Genomic DNA, 20,563 nt, shown 5'->3' with positions numbered 1-20,563 from the left:
ATAAAGACTAAAACTCATAAAAACGTTCCGTTTATTTAATGAAAATCGAAATTTTCTGCTAACTGTAGGTGAAAATTGATATATTTATTTAAGGATCCCAGTTATCCCCTAATTATCTTTGCTATATCCAAAAGTCAAAAGTGGCGACGAAGAAGGAGTCGCTATCGAATGGCCGTCTCGTTCACCAGATTTAAATCCCCGCAGAACTCAAGCGTACAAAACCAAACTCAACGACTTTAGGACGTCAGTTTGAGCGTTTATTAAAATAAGTACCTTTTTCGGTGTTTTTAAATAGTATTTATTGTTCTTTAAGTATACCAATTGATTAAAATTATCAGTAATTGATTAAATCACTAATTATTTTAGTTTTTTGTTATCTCTGTAAAAATTGTTGAATTTGAATTGAATAAAAAATATTTAAAATAATAAAGTTTGGTAGCGTCGGGAAAAAAAGCAAATGTGGCAACGTTGTCTATGTCTATTTAGAATCAGGCAAGTAGAAAAATAAAAATAATTCGCGGGTATATTTGTATCTTTTTCCTGTTACCGCAACGGTTTCCTAACAAGAATTAGACATTTAGAAAAGGCGTATAAGTTTTTCGTAATTCATTATGAGCACACTTATAATATTTTGAAAAAAAAATCGTTAAAACGTAGTTTTACGTAGATTTAAGACAAACCGAAAAACTGGCAACGCGGCAAAAACAGTACATCACTGTTACACACAAATTAATTTTTTGTTTTTTATGCGCGTACCTTCTTTAAACAATATTTCCTTCTCCTTTCATATCTTATAACGTCGTATCCATTGGCGTGGTTATATTTTGATAAAAGCAATGTTTAAGCTTTGTGGCACAATCGGTTCAACTACAGCCTAGTTTTACTATATTTTTAAAAGGTAGTAGCTCCGAATAAGACATCCGATCCTTCTAATATACGTAGCTTTAATGTCCTACCTCGTATTTGCTGTGTTGCCAGTGTTATTAAAGGTTTTTAGGTTTTTTTGTAAAAACAATTTTCACTCGTTTTGGGTTTGGACCAATTGCGAATCCAGTGGCGTAGCCAAACTTGAAAAAAAAAAGAAAATTTCTATCGAAACTACTTAGTAACTTGGGCATTTTCTATATATAGCAGATATATTTTGACTTTAAATGTTGTCCGACCAAAACACAACGTCCCCTTGTAATTTTTTTATTACGTTTCTAACGGAGTGATTTAATCGTTTCCAATAGTACGGGAACAATTGGGTGCTGGACGGTATCCGAGTGGTGGGAGAAGCGATTTCGAGAAAACAAACGTCCCTGCTCGCCTTGACGTCGATAGTCGAGGTCAAAGTCGAGACGGCTCTAGTGTCCGGAGAGCAACCTAGCAACAAGCTGGTCATCGCGCTGGTCTGTTTTATAATAATCGGACTATGCACCGCCGGTTTCGCTGGTCTCCTATACGTACGTCAAAGGAGGAGGAGCCTCGGCCTGAGCGGCATGAACTTGTCGCCTTCCTCGGACACGTGTCACAGAAATCACGAGGACGAAAAATCGAACAACTTGCAGAACGAAGAAAACCTCAGAAGGTAATTAATTTTGTCTTCAAACTGTCATTTGGGGGCTTAGAAGTATACAGAAGTATAATGACGTCATTTGATCTTTGTTTAGTGCGCAAATCTGAATAAACGACGTACCTAAGATATAATATATGCATAAGTATGTCTTATGAAATTAAGTCTTAAGACTTATTTAGGTTTACACCCATAGAAAATGTTCCGTCACTAATTAACATCCCTATAATTTGTATGGATAGTGCTTCAAAAATAGTAAATCAACTTAAGAAAGTTTTCAAACATTTGCTTTCACCTTCCTAATTTTTTTATAAGTATATATTTTTTTTCAAAAAATATTATCCCAAGTATAAAAAAAATAAAAAAATACTTTTTGGCTCTGAAATTATTTATTTTGTTGCACTTAAGAATACATTACATGTGTCAAAAAAAAACACAAAAACTCGAAACATACAAAAAAAATACTGGTGCGTAAACGAATCATTACATAATGTTTTGGGGCCCAAAAGATGTAACATATAAATTATACATAAATTTACAAAAGAAGGAAATACAGGAAATAACTAAAAGTAGATTGTTTTCCAAATAGAACCTGATTTGATACAAAATAACGCATAATATTTTATGTTGCGTGAGTGCACCTCTGGTAACACCCGGTTTCATTTTTGGTGATATTTCACAAAGCATGAAGTATGCAAATGCACATTACACTTATTACAAACGTAAATTGTGTGGCTGTGGCAGATTCTGCATCTTCTTCGGGGTTTATTAGCGTGAACAATCATGAGGTGACCTTGATTATCATAACGCACTTCATCTATATAAGGTGCAAGATTTCTTTGTTTTATCAGTTTTCGAAAGTGTTTGAAAGTCGCAAAGCAATGTAAGATTTAAAATCAAATCAATCACTTCGTCATCAAAAAACATAAAAAATATTTCGAGCGGAGTTTTTCCAGGAAGGCTATTTTTTAGTTCCTCGCATGATCTAAATTCATCGGATATACGTGTGTCAGTGTACTCAATCTGACCTCTCTTCCATTTGACAGTAGAAGCAAGTCTGTCGTTTGCAGAAAGCATACGTCTTCTTTTGAATTCCAGGGTTGAGCCCCATTCAGGTTCAGTAGTTGATGAATTACAGGACTGTTGAAGGACAGCTGACAGACTCGAAAGTTCCAACTACATCAGTTGGTTCCTCAAACTCTCGTAGATTTATGTTATCGTTCATATCTTCTTCGTCAGTCAAGGTATCCACGTCGGGTGGAATATAGACGGCGTCAATATGTTTTGTAAATATTATTTCACGTTATTTTTAGCATAAATTTACAAGGAATGGAATGCTGCAATACATAAGAATACGTAAATCCAAATAATACTAACGACTTTCACTTTTATTGTCCTCATCCATCACGTTCTCCTCCATAGCCGCCTCTAATTCCTTTTGAGTCAAATACCTCGGAAATGCCATATTTTACGAACTGTAACGTTTACTGCACAAGGCACAAACTAATACTCAAGAACACGCTAATTGTTGGATGTTTATTCTACATCCGCTGACTTGTCTGGACTTGCAAATAACAAAGTTTTGTTTCACAGATAAAATCAGTTGTGCATTGACGCACCAGTAAATATTTTCAAAAAATAAAGCATACTCAATATAGTATTTCTAATGTATGTTTTCTGCGATGTTTTGGAAATACAAATCCAAAATTTTTTTTTTCTATTTTGGATTTACTTCAAAATATGATACAATGCACCGGTTTTGTAAACTTTTGAAGTCACCTATAAGATCTTTCCTTTACACATAAATTAGCGATTTTTACGGTTTTATGTCCTTTAGTAGTGAGAATAATAAAATTTTCAAATGGATGTGCAAAAATGTTTCCTGGATGCGACAAAAAAAAATCATAGAATAGGTGGTGCATTAACGTATCGCTGGGACAAAATGGGGTGAAAAAGCTAGGTTATTGTCGAAAATAACGGGGAATTTTATATGGAAACGGTTTTTACAAACATAATATGGAGAGTGTCTCATTTAAGAAAATTAAGAAAAATGTTGCGAAAAGTTATTAAGCAACCCAACAATGATGGGTTTGAACATAACTTGAATTCTATAATGATCGCTAATAAGTTTGAAACGGTGCATCACAGACCCATACTCATATATATCTTATATTTATCATATTTTTCTTATAACGGTTAAATTTTTGAACAAACGTCGGGAACAGCTATGGATTCTCCACTATCACCAGTCATCGCGAATATATTTATGGAAGCCTTTGAGAAGAAAGTTCTCGACACCTTTAGGACAAAGGACGAAAATTCTTTCGTAGAGTCGTGTGCAATTCCTTTAACTGAAACGTCCACCCCGTTCGTGTGTCGACCCTCACGGATGTCGAATTACAGTAGGGTATACTTTACCTTTCAGATACGCAAACCCGTTAAAAGAAGACGGCAGCATGGGTAGCATCAATGCGGCGAGCGCGTGCGCTCTCGACATGCCCCGCGTCAGCGTAGTGCGCCCCCTATCGTCCATCATCCCCGCGGAAACGTCCAGCGAAATGCTCGAGATGATTTCGGAGGTCGAATGTCCGAATTCCCGGAAAACCATGTTGGTTTTGCCGGGCACCAGCGGTTCCGAGAACAACCTGAAACTGCACGAGACCATGACGCTGGGCGACGGTCTGAGCCCCGCCCACCGAAGCAGTCAGATCATGCTCTACAAGGCTCAGAATCCGGACGTCCGGAAAAACACCGCGGCTTTCGACGACTCGTCGGGCCACAAGGACTTTAGCAAGAGCATCATCAACGTCAACAAACAGAGAACTATGCACAACACCAGTGCCAGTGCGGACGTGTTGACCGTTCTCGTTTAGGTCGGGGAACGCCCACCTCGCACTTCCGACGACAGTATAATTATTTATGTTTTTTTTTTCTGATTTTGTGCAATTTAGTTGTAGGAGAGTAGAAGAAACCGTTATGGGTTTATATATTATTCATACAGGGTTAGTAAAAAGTACCGGAACCCTTGAACATCTCGAAAGCTGCCAAAACTGGAATGATGCAGATATTTGGAATTTTGATCACAGTTCTAAAGTTTCCCTTGTTCAAAAACCTCCCAGATTTTGAGATGCACAGATTTATTACGTTTTACGTTTTAAAAATGATAACTATGTTTTTCTTCATGTTTTCTTGGTCAATATAGGGTAAATCTGTTAAAAGTTTTTTAGAAACAGGTAAAGTTGATCTTAACAATTGATTGTTTAAAAGCTCAGATGGCGAAAATCCCAGATCATTACCAAATTCTTTACATTCCTTTAGAATATTTTTACCTATAGCAACAGGTTTTCCATGATGTCCATTTGACTTGGAATATCGAGGACTCGTGAACTAACCTCAGAAGGTATACCATGTGTTATTATTTGTGGGGTGGTTTTGCTGAGGAATGATCTTAAGTCAATTACTTAATTGAAAGATAATCTTTATCAGCGTAAGTCAACCGATAATCAATAAACAATAAATGTTGATGAACAAATAGGTTATCTTTTAATTTAAAGAAAGATCGAATTTCCGGTTTCAAAATAGACTTAACATCATCAGGAAAAAGCAAAATCTCAATAGTACAGAACTTGGTCAATATAGGGTAAATCTGTTAAAAGTGTTTTAGAAACAGGTAACTTTGATCGATTGTTTAAAAGTTCAGGTGGTAAAAGTCCTTTAAGTGAAGCTTCATGCAAATCATTACCAGATTCTTTACATTTCTTTACTTACTTATAGCAACAGATTTCTAGGCAAGTCCATTTGACTTGTGATATCGAGGGCCGAGTTTAAATTCCAACTTTTTGTGAATTCTTTCAATTCTTTACTACCAAAAGGCATGTTATCGGAAACAATCTCAGATATGTAGAAAAAATTACTTTTAAGAGGAATTGTCTCAAGCCTAAGTTAAAATATCAGCCGTGATTTTAAGAAACTGAAAATCTGACGATTCATTTTGTATTAACTTTTGTATTAATGGTTTTGATACGAAATCGTGAACATGTTTAGATAATCCTGGCCATTAAAATAACTTTCTAGCCTACATGTAATTTAGTTAAGATTTTTAATCCAAGGGCCGTTAAAACTACTAATAAATTAGGTTTTAATTTCAAGAAAGATCGAATTTCTGTACTCAGAATAGACTTAACATTATCAGGCCAACCAAAATCGCAATATTTTATAACTTGATACAAAAACCGTCCTTTTTCTTCATCAGGAATCGATAAGTCTAGTTCTGGTTTTTTTTTGGAGTTAGATTTTATAAATGACCTAGATAAAAGATCGGTAATATATTTTCCCGGGAGATACTCCACAGAAAAATTATACTTCAACATTTTAAGTTTCAACCTTCCAAGTGCAGCTGTAATCGTATAAATATCTTTATTATGTCTTGCTACTACCTACGTGCCTACCAAACGCAAAGTGATAGAGATTTCTTAATCAAATTTGAGGCTAACCACACTCAGCTCAGTCATACTTCTAGAACAAAATGCCTTGTAACAGACCACTGCCTATCTCATTTTGACTAGCATCAGTCTGAATTTCTAAAGGTAATTTGCATCAAATATTTGCAAAGTCGTTATCTGTGAAACTAAATTTTTTATTTTTGAAAACGTTATAGAGTGATCTTTGGTGCAGTTGAATTTCCGTAACCAAGAAAAATCAAAATATCCATCTGTTGGGTCTCTGCCAGAGCAAAAGTCATCTTAATCTTATGATACTTACTATAATTAATAAAAAAAATATATATATTAAAAATTATAACGTGTAACGGAAAAGCGATAAATCTGGCAACACTGCTGTCAGGTATTTTATCGTTCCAGCTTTGGCAGTTTTCGACATATTTAAGCGTTCAGTTACTTTTTATTAACCCTGTATGTTTCACTGTTGTCGGAAACTGCGAGGACTTTAGATCGGTCGACACTACATAAACTCACAAGGGATTAAAAAAAAAAATAGGAGCAATATAACACATCAGTACTGAACAAAATTATAAAAGAGATAACCTTGAAACTTTATTTTTAGCCGTAGTGCTAGAGGTAAACGGTTAGTTAGGAACGCTACCTTCGGTTTCTAGCTAAAAGTTTATGTCTATAAGAATAAAAGGTTGATTGCAATTATGAGAATCGGATGTTTGACGTCGCTCAATATGCTGATTGATGATACACCTAACAGACCGTCGGGTCAAATTTTTAATATTTTAAAATAATCCTTCCCTATTCTATTAAAACATTTTTTCCATTATCTCACTGGTGAATAAATAAGGGATGATAATGGTTTTATAATGTTTGGAAAATGTATTCGTCTTCCCTTATTTATTGGGCAAAATGGTGAAAATTAACTAACTAAAACTTTTCAAATGATCGTTTCAAATAAAATAAAATTAATCTTCAAATTTCGAATAATCTTTTTTTACTTTGTAATTATTTGATTTTGTTTGATTTACTTTTTAGAGTTTTATTGGTTAGTTTTGGTTAGTTATATATATTTTGTTCAAGTTTTCTTTATATTGTATTCCCATATTACATTGAACAAATTCAAATTCCAATTCCAATTTATAATTTAAAAATAATCTTTTCTTCTTCTATTAAAACACTTTTTCCATCACCTTGATGGCGAATAAATAAGAGATAAAAATGGTTTTAAAATTTTATGGAATATGTATTCGTCGTCCTTTATTTATTGGGGAAAATGTTATCAGCAAACTCTTTTTTTAAACTAATTAACAGAGATCATTTTAAATTTTAAAATAGATAAATTTAATCCTTAATCTTTTTTTTAATCAGTAAAAAATTCAAATATGTATTTTGTTTAAACTTGAAAACTGTAATCAATTTATTTTAAAATAATCTTTTCTTATTCTATTAAAACATTAAGAGTGCTTATATATTGGACAAAATTGGGAAAAACGTTACGAGAACAAACACATTTTTTTAACTAACTTAAACTTTTCAAGCGATCGCTTTCAATGAATTTAAATTTAATCTTCAAATTTGGAATAATCTTTTTTTAAACTGTGATTATTTTATTTTTACAGTTTTATTGGTTGAAATAGCAAATTTAAATATAAATTTTGTTCAAGTTTTATTGATGTCTCCAATTTAATTATTATAAAATAATCTTTTTCATCATCTTAATGGAGAATATATAAGATAAGAATGGTTTTGTAATTTTCTAGAAAATCCCTTATATATTGGGAAAAATAGTAGCAAATGTTATAAGAGCTAACACAAACTAACTAACCAAAACATTTCAAAAGATCATTTTAAATAAAAATTTTCAAATTCGGAATATTTTTTTTTAATCTGCAATTGTTTGATTTACATTTATCGTCAATCGTTGCAAATTGAGGAACGTCAAAACAACCGGAAATGCACATTTTTATCACTAGGAACGTGTCATTGAGTAACTAACGAAAATCAATTATCATCGTAATAAAAAAAATCGAATGATGCGCAGAATTGATCTCGTGATGAAAAACACCTGGTGAATAAGTGTTATTTAACAGTGTGATATTATTTAATATTTTAAATTTTTTGTTTTTATAATAATTGTTAGAATTAAAAAAGAAAAGATGCATTATTTAAATTTAGTGCCTGTCCTTCAGCTTGAAAACGTGTACATATATTTTTTGTTTTGATTTTTATATTTTTTTTTGTATTTATTGTATTATTGTTCCTGGTATCTTTTTAAAATATAAAGTAGTTTTCTTTAATCGATTTTAATGTTGAAATAATTGGTACGAATCAAAATGCAACTTAACCGGAAAATTATTTATTTGCCCTGCCAGTTATTTCGATTCGCCTCAGATTCGGCGGGTTTTTCGAAAAGCCGATTTTATATTTTCGACGAAAAACGGGAATCTGGATAGTTCTTAATTTAAGGTTTAATCTTTATTTTATAGCTTGTCACTGTAATTTAATTTAATGTTTTTAGTTTGTAATAGGTTTAAACGCAAAGCATTTATAAACATTGTAAATATGTAAATATGTACTTGACAGTTAGAAATACATTGTAAACGTATTAAATATTTTTAAAAGTAATTACATTTTTGTATTTTAAATTGCAATTTAATGGGGCGCTTTTAGAAATGTTTAATATCTTAATTTCAGTACTTACAGATAACAGAATTTTGCAATAGTGCCTTTGACGTGCCTACAGTAATTTTATAAAATTCCGAATTTTGTGGATGAAGACAAAAGTAATAATAATACTCTTTAAACGTTTGTAAAATTGATGAAAGTATTACGTAGGATAGGAAATTTTATGTAAATTTTGTAAAGAAAAATACATAGAAAATGGAAAATGCTTTTGTAATTAAAAATGGAGAATTTTAAGCTTATTGATTAATAAAATAAAGGATAAAAATAGAGAATGATCTTTGTGTGGTTTTATTTTGTGTTTAATGGCCCGACTATAATAGACATTAAAAAATCTAACGATCTAACGAAAACATGTGCTGTGAACGTTTGAAACCATAGACGTCCAACTAAAAGGGGCCACATAACCGTCCATATAATTGTCATTGTTGTGATGACAATTTACATTAAACTAGAATGGTTGCTATGGTAACCATTGTTGTGATGACAATTGACATTTAGACTAGAATGGTTGCTATGGTAATCTTTGTTGTGATAACAATTGACATTTAGGATAGAATGGTTGCTACGGTAACCGTGGAAGGTGGAATATACTGAGAGGAGCCATTTGAAATATTAAATAAATATGAAATTCATACTTAATAACTTTAATTTCATGTGCAACATATTTATAAACTGTTCACGCCAATGCATTATAAACGTGAATTTTTGGAAAAACGAGGATCTTAAGGAAACCACATCTTTAATATATATTTATTTTAAACAGAAACAATTTTGATCTGTTCAAGGACAAACTTCTTAAATTTTGTAAAATTGCGTAAGACTAAGAGAACAACTAAGAATGAAACACCTAACATTTCATAGCCAAAGTTAAGAGACGTCTGTTACCTTGATATTTGTGGTATAAAAACTACAGCATTAAAAGCACAAGCACAAAAAGAATAAGTTTAAATTATTCCTTACAAGCAAAACCAAATCAAGGAATAAATTACATTTTTTGGGCAATGCATTGATTAGGATACCGTGTTACGTGCAGTTTAAATGCCTCAAAGTTCAGAGCAAATAAGTCAAGATCTGGAAAAAATAATTGACGAGTTAGAAGAGTGGTTATAAGCCCACGTTTTCCCTGATCATGATCCAGTTTTACACGTCAGGCCAAAAGTGATAAGTTGTGTGCAATGGTTCAAATTTGGGAAACAGACATTTTAATACAAAGGGGATTCAGTCTTTATAACTTTGTAAGAGCGATGGTCAACTGATTAATGGAACTGTGGTATTGGTTTAAGCTTTCAAGTATTAACAAGTGCACCACGCCATATTCAAAATCAGTATAACATTTCCATTTGTTATATTTGATAAATTAAAGCATGTGGAGATTTTTCTATTTTTTGTTAAAAATCATTAATTTTTTTTTTTGCTGTTCCAATGTTAGAGTCAACTCATCTGTGACCGTGTGTGAAAGTTCATTGTAAATGGAAAAATCTAATTTGTTTTGGGTTTTCGTAATAGTTAAGTCTAAAAAATTAATAGAGTTATTCTGTTCAATCTCGATATAAAAATATCGGCATAAAATTCACTATTCACTAACATATAATATAGAACAACTAATAATTAGAACAGGCGATGATAGCGGTAGTGATAGTGATAATCTGAATGCGAATAATTTTAAGTAATTTAAGTAGGTAATAAAAATAATTTGTAATTTTATTTTAGATTTAAACATAAATACATACAAAAATAAATAAATATCGTTTAGTATCTTTCCTAACAAAACCCCAAATAATTAAATTCTAAGCAAAGTACGGACATGTTCGGCCATATTTCATTCTTACAGCTTGCCCGGATCTTTCCGTAATTCGTATCTTTTAGTCACTTTCTTATATCTATGAACAGACTTGATCCAAAAACTAGATATATTGTTTTAGATACATATTTTATTGTTCACAAAAAAAAGTTCTCGATGTAACCAGTGCAGTTGCCACTTCCTAAAGCAAAATATTATTTGTTCATAGACAGTCAGTGGCACGCCACTGATTTCCTTTAAAAAAATGACATTTGTATCATTTATGAGTAGATTTTCACTTAAAAATAAAAACTAATTTGTCTGCATGGTGCATATTGACGATATTGTTATTAATTACCGTGCAGAGAAGGGGTGAAATTCCGTACGGCCGCCACTGGTGTATTTTAAATACATTGTGGTACAATAAATAATGCTGTCATGTGTGTCAAATTTCATGAAAATATCTAAAGTGGTTTTACAGATATTAAAAAATATATATTTTTATTTTTGAAAACTTTTCCACCCTGTATCTCAAAGGTTAAGAAGTTTTCTTTTTAAAATGAACCCATACGATCGGTGCATTCAGATGCAGTTACGCTCAAGCGTCCAGTTTATTTATATTATTATCTCGCGTCCTTGTTCAGCATCGAAGTAAACATCAATTAAATGTAAACATTAATGGGTTCCTTGTCGTTACATTGGTCTCATTTATATGAAAGTAAGCAAGCTCCACGTACTAGCGTTTCCCATTATTGGGTTGTGTTAGATTGAAGTCCACTACGAATTCACAATGGGAAAGGAAATGGAATTTTACCGTGAAAACGGTTACATTCTTGTGAAGGATAACGTACGGCATGAGTTGCTCGACGAAATGAAGTAAGCAAATCGACCTATAAAGATCTGCTTCAGGGAAAATTTCAGGCAGCGCTTCATTGAAATATGTAATGGCGCTGAAGACAATGTTACGGTGGTGACGAAGGATCCGTCTTTGAAGAACAAAGGGCTCGAAGGAGAGTATTTAGTCAATAGGGTTCGTTTATTTATTTTTTTTTCCCACCGACAAAATAAAATAAACCATAAAATTATACACGATGGTACTAGTTACAAATCTTCTGGATTTCTCCAGCGTCAGTTGTTGATAAACTGAACTGGCTGACGTTTCGCCAATCACATCAAAACTGGCTCGCATTTTACTCTGTACCTGCTTTTATAATTGGTGTTTTTTGTAAGTTGGCATTACTGTTCAAGATGGCGACCGATTTAACAGCTGTCAAGTGATTTATTTTCAGTTTGGTTTGGTAATTAATTCATCATGAATAGACTCACGCCTGAACATCGCTTGCAAATAGTGCAATTTTATTTCGAAAACAATGGTTCTGTGCGGAATACGTATCGCGCACTACGTCCATTTTATCGTCGACAAAATCGTCCATCAGAGCAGTTAATTCGATTAACCATGGAACGTTTTCGCACCACGTTTACTCTTATTGATAACTGGCATCCCCAGAGATGCCGTACGGTGCGCACAGGAGAAGCTATTGCTGACACGAATGAGTCCATCTGCCATCGAGCACAGGAATTGGATCTGTGTGCATCCACTTTATGGAAGATTTTGCGGAAGGATCTTGGTTTACGTGCATACAAAATTCAACTCGTGTAAGAATTGAAGCCAAACAATTATCAAGTAAGGCGTAGATTCGTCGAATGGGTCCAAAAGGAGATTGCCATTGTTCCCGATTTTCATAAGCGAATTTTGTTTAGCGATGAAGCGCCCTTCTGGTTGAATGGCTACGTCAACAAACAAAACTGCCGCATTTGGAGCGAAGCTAATCCTCACTGTATGTCGAAACACCGTTACATCCAGAAAAACTGACTGTTTGGTGCGCTTTATGGGCTGGTGGAACTGGGAGCCAGTTACAGTCAAGCTCTGAAGAAGGCAACAGGATGATTGACGAAACGTTAGTCAACAAAAACCGACACAGGAGGAATCCACAAGTTTTATAAAAAGTAGTATTACATATTACTGCGGCAGTTGGTTTAATTATGAAATTATTTTTTATTAATTTGTTGGCTAGTATGATGCTTTTCATAATAGTGTAAAGCACTTATATTGTTCTCGGTGAAATATCTGACATGTGTCTCATGTTATCAGGTACCTTATTGTACATTCAAAGTAAACAATTTATTATGAACATTGCTGCCCCGAAAGTGGACTTTGTTGACCTCGAACGTTTTTAGGTATTCTCATTAATGTGTTGATCGAAATCAAAAAGCCATCTAAAGGCAATCAGGAATGAACTTTGCTCTAATTAATATAAAAACGAAAAAGAATGTATCAATGTCAAAGTTAATAACAACGACAATTGATATCTTGAAAAGCGATGAAACACGATATTTATAAGATAACGCAAAAAGCAGGTGGGCGGCAATTAAATTGTTCAAGTGTCAGCCCCTAAATCTTACCTAACTTACAAACTAAAAAAACATAATGTCACAGAAGAGAGATTTTTTATAGGTGAACTAAAAAGTTTAAATAATTCAATTTTGTAATTTTGGGGAGAGAACTGACGAGTTTAACGATAACATAAAAACAACATCAACCATAGTGCGATAATGGAAAACATAAAGCTCAATCATTATTATTTTTTAATAATCGTCAGGTATGGTCTGCTCATAGATATAAGAAAGTGACCAATTGCTTTTGAATGGGATTATCCAGCGGTGGTCATTAACATACAATGCAACACGATTATTACCTAAAGTTTCGGAATTTAAATTCAGGTAAAATTGTGGTCCGTAATAGAAAATAATTTTATACCTACCTGTGTTTAATGTTCTTTGGTTTGGTATACTACTTAGTTGAAGTTTATTAGTAATCATTCCTATTTCGTGTGTAATACAGCGTGTGTTGAATCGTGTGCGAATTATGTGTAGAAGTGTAGAAAACACTATTCTATTGAAACTAAGGAAGTTATAAACAATATTTATTTGACTCTCATTGAACGTGGTGCCAGCAAGCAAGCATCTTTAGAACAAACGGCTACATTGACCAACACTCCAAAATTCCAACATCAACTGTGTGGAAAATTGTTTCAACGAGGAAAAAAAGAAGCGATGCTGACATTTTCTCGAGTGTAGATGAAAGTGGTCAAGATATAATACGGCGTAAAATTTACCAGTTATACAAGGAACAAAGCGTGTCTACATCTTAATTAGGAGTCTTGAAAAAGATGAAACCGGTGTTAAATATGGCAGTGCATTCAACACACATTGATTTTAGATTTAAAAAAATTGACAAAAGGCAAGTTTTAATGGAATCTTTTAGAATTCGGAAATGGCGATTGGAATATCTAGAAAAAAATAGGATTTACAGAGAACAATAATTTATTTGATAAGTGTAAAACAAACGCGCCATCAAAAAGAGGTAAAAGAATAACTGTTTTGCATGTTGGCTCTAAATATGGTTGGATTCCAAACGGACTTTCTTTGTCTGCGAAAAATATTAAAGATTCTTCTCTGGATTACCATGAAGACACCACCGCTGATTTATTTGAAAATTGGTTTAAAAACAAACTAGTGCCAAACATTCCTCCTAATAGCGTAATTGTGATGGACAATGCAAGTTATCACAGTAGACAGTTGACTAAAACCCTTTCCTCATGTGACACAAAAGCAACAAAACTACATGTATAATAACGACATATATTTTCACGAAGATTATACCAAAAAGCAATCTAGGGCACGCAGTTTTAAGGCCTTACCACTGTATATTTAATCCCACTGAACATGTTTGGTACCAACTGAAATCTGTCATTCGTCGTAACAATGTTTTTCCCCGTGTTAACTCCAATGTCCTCAAACTTATAGAAACCGAAGTTTTTAACATCCCTCCACAAAGTTATGCAAATTCTGTTAAACATTTAGAAAAAGCAGAACAATCGTATATCCATATTGCAAATAATATACAAAAAAAAAAAAAAAAAAAAAAAAGAAAAAAAAAAAAAAAAAAAAAAAAAAAAAAAAAAAAAAAAAAAAAAGGAAAAAAAAAAAAAAAAAAGGAAAAAAGAAAAAGAAAAAAAAAAAAAGGAAAAAGAAAAAAAAAAAAAAAAAAAAGAAAAGAAAAAAAAAGAAGAGAGATACACTAGATCGCGTGTTTTAAGCAAAGTACGAATTTGTTCGGCCATATTTCATTCTTACAGCTTGCCCGGGTTTTTCCTTAATTCGTATCAGTTAGTCACTTTCCTATATCTATGAACAGACTTTTCGTTTTCTCATGTATACCTCACACTTTTGAAAAGTTCAGAATCGCGCCAAATTTCGCTGGCGACCACGCCCCTATTACAAGTGAGTGTATTCATTGAATTCAGTCAATTTGACGAAATAATTTTATACTGATTACATTTACGAATAAATTTCTAATTTATTTTAAGATCCAAGACTTCACCAACGACGATTGCCTATGGAAATACGCGAGCTACCCGGCCGTAGTCGACATAGTTGAACGGATAATCGGCCCGAAAATAACGGTGATCAACTCGATGCTCATAAACAAACCTCCGAATTCGCGAAAAGAAATCTCCTTGCATCCGCTGCATCAAGTAAAACGCAGAACCGGCGATTTTTCCAAATTTCGCGTCTCCGCATTACTTGCAGGACTTGCATTACTTTCCGATCCGTCCGGCGGACAAAATCGTAGCCTCTTGGACTGCCATGGAACGCGTCGACCAACGGAATGGGTGCCTTTACGTTATACCAGGTTCGCACTCGAGGCAGATCTTGTACGAGCACAAGTACCCACAGGTGAATATACTTTCAACGGTATCCGTCCGATGAATCCGATGCATAAAGAGAGTAACCTAAAGACGAACACACGTACGTGACGATGATGTACAGGGCGGTCGTTTACCTTATCTCCAAATACAAACGTCGTTTCTATTAAAACGACCTTTATTTATTTTATTTTCATTTTCCTAATCGTCACTTTTTTGTATACAGGGTGGTTCAGGCTTATGAACTTTTTAAACTTCTTTTATTTTTACGAAAATAATCCTTTTCGGTAGGTAATGATCAAATTTGAAATGTGTTCTTAAAGTACGCGGTGTTGCCACGTTTAGCAAAAAGATAATTTTCTCGATTTTCTTAAATGAGACACCCTGTATATTATTGCCACTTAAGACTCGAACTCTGTACTATAACAATGGATAGGCATTTCTTTTATAACATATTTCCAAATATAATTTCGACCGTTGAAAAAATACGCATTATTGGAGTTCATAAAATAAATGTTTTTGAAGTAAACAAGCATTGGCGAAGATCCGGTGCACAATCTGGAGATCTAAATTTTAGGACCCATATTTTACCAACAATATACGATATTTAAACTTATTAGGGATTAGTAAGATGGCGCTCCTTACCATCGAAGTCCTGCGATCATTTAAACGAAAATCTCCTGGCCAGCAAGGAGACCAGATTTGACCCCGATGGACTTTTTTTGTGGTGCGCATTGAAAGATATGGTTTACAAAGTTAAACCGTCAACGCTTTTGGAAGTGACGAGTTCGCGCGGCAATAGTCTGTCTGAATAAAACAAATTACGTCTCAAATGCCATATACCATTTAGAAATAGCATATACTACTTACATTCTGCAAAACGGCGGACATATTGAAAAACTAATTTCATTAATTTAACTTGCAAGTAATGTGCATTAGTAGTTAGTGATAATCTTTTGTAATCATTTCAACGTAGAAATAAGTAATTTGCGAAATTTCGCAACATCGTGCAAAGCCCAATATTCTGTTTTTAATATGACTTCTTAACAATGCTCTAAAACGGTTGTGAACAAGTTAATAAGGAGCAATTCGAAGTTTCATATCTTAATAATTTAAATCTTATACCTAGTTTTTAGTTTTATCTACCAACTAAGCCAAAACGGTAAGTCAAAGACCCGTACTATGTTACATAATTGAAATTGCTATTAAAGTGGCTATTCGAAAATCCAATAATGTCCTTTAAGAAAATTGAGCGTATTTTAAGAAAATATTCATTTCCTAATAAAACCCCGCAATGATGGTTTAAACATAACCTAAATTATGAAGATGATCGCTAATAAGTTCGAAACGGTGCATCACAGACCCATACTCACATATATCGTTGAATTTGTCTTTGAACGGACTATCCGAAAATGCAATAAAGTGTAGGGTGTTCTATTTAAAAAATGTAACTTTGTTTTACCACCTTGTATATAAAAAAGTGACGATTTGGAAAATAAATAAAAATAAAGGTCATTTTAATAGAAACAACTTTTGTATTTATTTTTTTTTTGTAACCCCCGTAGGTTTCGAGATAAGGTATAGACCCCTCTTAAGCGGCGCTTAAATTTTAGAAGAGATTTCTTAGGACGTAGTGAAACAATTGCGCAACAAAGAACTGCAACACACACGTGATATGTGATGCTAAGTGTGATGTGCAACACACTTGGCACTCAGGTTAGAATAAAAAATGGTTAGATCTATTGAGATGCAGATCACACATGAAATAGTGTTCTAGTTCTCTAACCTACTTTTTTCAAAACAAATCCCAAGATAAATGCAGCGTTACCCGTGACGTATGACGTCGATACGTACGTATGTTCGTCTGAACTGCCTTTATTGAGGTTATGTTCGTCTGCACTCTTCTTGTGCATCTACTAATCGGTAAAGGATTATTTATTGAGGTTATGTTCGTCTGTACTCTTCTTGTGCATCTACTAATCGGTAAGGGATTATTGCAGGGAATCAGAAATAATTTTTATCACGGTGTGCAAGGGTTGGACCACGTCCCGAAAACATATTTGGAAATGGACAAGGGCGACACTGTCTTTTTTCATCCTCTGTTGCTCCATGGTTCGGGGCCCAACATTACGAAGGTTTGTAAGACTACTATTCATCCTGCGTCGAATTTGCTGACGTTTCGCCCATCATCCTTCTTCAGAGCTTGACTGTACCTGCTTATATATGGTTTGAGGGGTTCATGAACATTGTCTTTGTCTTATTTTTATAGTACGGCAAATATAATACAGACAAACCCACTAAAGAAATCCCTTGATCGTGGGCAGCTTTAATATATATATATATATATATATATATATATATATATATATATATATATATATATATATATATATATATATATATATATATATATATATATATATATATATATATATATATATATATATATATATATATATATATATATATATATATATATATATATATATATATATATACAGTTGCCCATAGTTTACATTTAAAGGAGATGCATTTTTAAATGAAGAAAATCTTACAATGTTGCCAGACAAACCTCCGTATATTATGCTATGTCTAGATAGATCACTGAACGAGGGCCAAGCCAAATCACCGTTTCTAAATTATTGCATCATCTTCAGTATGAAACTTTCGAAATAAAATTGACTCAAGAATACACCCTTAAAATATCCGCAGTGAATTTTGAAACATCCTGCAGAATTAAAGAGCATTTAAAACATTCAGCGTCAATTCTCCAATAGCCATGAAATCTGCAATAGTAGTCCGGTATTTACGCTATTAATTATTTTTCTTTATTACTTTTTTTTCTATCATAATGTTTACTATGGAAGAAAAAACTGATATTGCAAAATGTTATTTATTAAGGAATACAAGTGAAAATAAAAGGTGGATATTCTATTGCCCCCTGGATCTCAATATTATACAATACAATACAAATGTTTGCCGGTACAAAAACTTTAACTGGTTATCCAATACAAGTGGAAGAAAGAGAAAATTTAATTTGGCAGCAACACAATCACGTACCACTATTCTTAGTGGTACGCCATAGAAAACTATTGAAGTACACGGTATAACGAATAGGTGATTATCCTTTGACCCCCAAGGAGTCCAGACCTGACTCCACTGGACTTTTTTTATGGGGTACTTCTACATGCATAAAAAAACTCAAGAGTCTAAATCAGTGAAGTATCCAGTATCCTAATAAAACAGTTTGTTGCTTTTGAGACCGCACACACTACATGGACTGCGCAAAATGGAGGTCATCTAGAACATTTTAAATATTTGTTAATTTGTTTTAGTTAGCATATGGCAACACTGTGGGATTTTTTCATTTAAAGATGCAAGTTTTTCAAAACAAAATACCATGGGTAAATCAGTTTAAATAATTCCGAAAAGTCGCGTTTAAACCCCATACTGTTATTGAACTCCTCTTTCTATATTAGTAGTGGTATACAGAATGTTCCATCCGCAATAAAACAGTTGGTGAAACGAATCACCCTGTATACATGAAGTATCTTTTGTATTTAACTTTTTGTTCAATCTCTTCTAGTCCTAGAAAATTTTATCATTTATCTCTCAGGGTTTTAGAAAAGCAATATCGTGTCACTACGCTAGCTCGGACTGTCATTTCATAGACGTCAGAGGTACAACTCAAAACGACTTAGTGGCAGAGTTTGAACATATGATAAGGATGACAGGAGGAGATATGAGATATGAGGTAAAGAAAAAATTGTTATTATTTTTATTTTTTTGCACATTTTCAAGCTTCAACTCACTTCCGTACTGCAGACACAAAAAAAGGATTAATTTGTTTTTCTTAAATCAATTTTCGAACTTATGGGACGATGTCACTTATTCGACATTGTAAATTTGTTTCAGGAATTTATTAAACTCAAGAGTCGAATAGTTAGAGGGGAACCGGGCCGTCTTCAGGCTCTAACTTGCGCCCTATAACTCAATCGAAACTGATTTACCAAGATATGATAACTGTTTAAATTTTGACGTGATTATTATTTTTAGTAGGATATAGATGAGGTGGTGCAGATATGACGTATGACATCCCAACTCTACTCGCCGCAACTTTCCTAACTATTGCTTTTAATAGAGACATTACTGCATTTATATAAATATAATGGCAAATACTTACAGTAATATCTGGATATCACGAAACCGTAAATTTTTCTGAAACTCGCTATATATATAATAAATATAAAATATGTATAGTTTGTCTTAATCTTCATCGTGCTGGCTTTTGCTTTCTACCTGCCAACGGTAATACTCGGGTCCTTTAGGTATTAAAACAGAACAGAACACTAGGGACGGGCTCTCGAAAGGTTTTGGTAATTTTTGGTTGTTGATTTAGGTAGGTATAATCTTGGAAAATTGGAAAAAGGATTGAAAATGCCCTAATGACAGTGTATTATGCTTTATTTCATTCCCACATCTTATATGGCACAATATTATGGGGAAACTCTGCGAATGCTGTTCAAATATTTTTGATATAAAAAAGGGCTATAAGAATTCTTACTGGGGTTAAGCGCAATGAACACTGTACTCCATATTTAAAAAATTAAGATATCTGTATCATTTTAATTAAGATATCTTTGACATTTGATCGAATTTAACGTGCTTTTTTCGGTTTTGGTGATTCTGGGTTCATCCATTGGGACGACTGGCGTTTGGTTTCGACATCATAACCATATACCCATCATTCGTCACCAGCTATGACCTTTTTGAGCACATCAAGATTGATGTCGTTGAACAGCTGTTGAGCGATGCTACTTCACCGGTCCTTTTGTTTAGAAGCTGTTTCGGAACAAATTTTCCTGTTATACGTTTCACGCCCAAAATTTTGTATTTGACGTTTCTTTTACTAATTTTTGTTTAATGTTTTTTCTAACATACCATATTATATAAGTATGTATATGTTGCAGTCAAAGCATTCATTTACTAGCCAATGCATACATTTGCTAAACTCCGTAGTTAAAATATTCATTTTAACCGAAATGAACACATTTAGTCAAAGTCGGAATAAAATGTGCGATATTTGCACGGTGCAATCACAGATCAATAATGCCGGAGCAAAATCAAAAGAAAACTTACATAAGCAAGCTAAGCGCATGAAATTAATTTCCGATGCTCCGCAACCTCCGGCGAAGGTAGGAATGACAGTAAGAATTAAGGTACTGGAAGTTGACAGAGGACGGGGAGATTCTCGTGCAATATTGGAATGTTTATTAACCAAAACGGATGATGACTATTTTCAAATTGGAACACGCAATGG

The 20,563-nt window shown here is 33.4% G+C and overlaps 2 protein-coding genes across 2 annotated transcripts in view; both read left to right on the top strand.

Moving 5' to 3' along the window:
* LOC132704539 (protein jagged-1-like) overlaps positions 1 to 8,958 on the top strand; it is a 382,568-nt gene extending 373,610 nt beyond the window's left edge. Inside the window, exons 11-12 of the mRNA XM_060674629.1 lie at positions 1,233 to 1,570; positions 3,981 to 8,958. Coding sequence (XP_060530612.1) covers positions 1,233 to 1,570; positions 3,981 to 4,428 — 786 coding nt within the window. The 3' untranslated portion in view covers positions 4,429 to 8,958. The remainder of the gene's footprint in view (positions 1 to 1,232; positions 1,571 to 3,980) is intronic.
* Positions 8,959 to 11,079: 2,121 nt separating this feature from the next.
* Positions 11,080 to 19,500, top strand: LOC132703004 (phytanoyl-CoA dioxygenase, peroxisomal-like). Its single transcript, XM_060671996.1, has 7 exons — positions 11,080 to 11,350; positions 11,396 to 11,504; positions 14,905 to 15,072; positions 15,128 to 15,274; positions 17,244 to 17,378; positions 18,860 to 18,997; positions 19,159 to 19,500. Exons 1-7 carry the CDS (start codon positions 11,265 to 11,267, stop codon positions 19,231 to 19,233), a joined length of 858 nt encoding a protein of 285 aa, XP_060527979.1. The 5' UTR covers positions 11,080 to 11,264; the 3' UTR covers positions 19,234 to 19,500.
* Positions 19,501 to 20,563: the final 1,063 nt, after the last annotated feature.

The sequence above is a fragment of the Cylas formicarius genome, unplaced genomic scaffold (assembly GCF_029955315.1).
Source record: "Cylas formicarius isolate icCylForm1 unplaced genomic scaffold, icCylForm1.1 PGA_scaffold_10__41_contigs__length_53128322, whole genome shotgun sequence".
In the NCBI taxonomy this organism is placed as follows: domain Eukaryota; kingdom Metazoa; phylum Arthropoda; class Insecta; order Coleoptera; family Brentidae; genus Cylas; species Cylas formicarius.
Note: the sequence above shows the minus strand (reverse complement) of the source record. Positions and strands in the feature narration are given on the sequence as shown.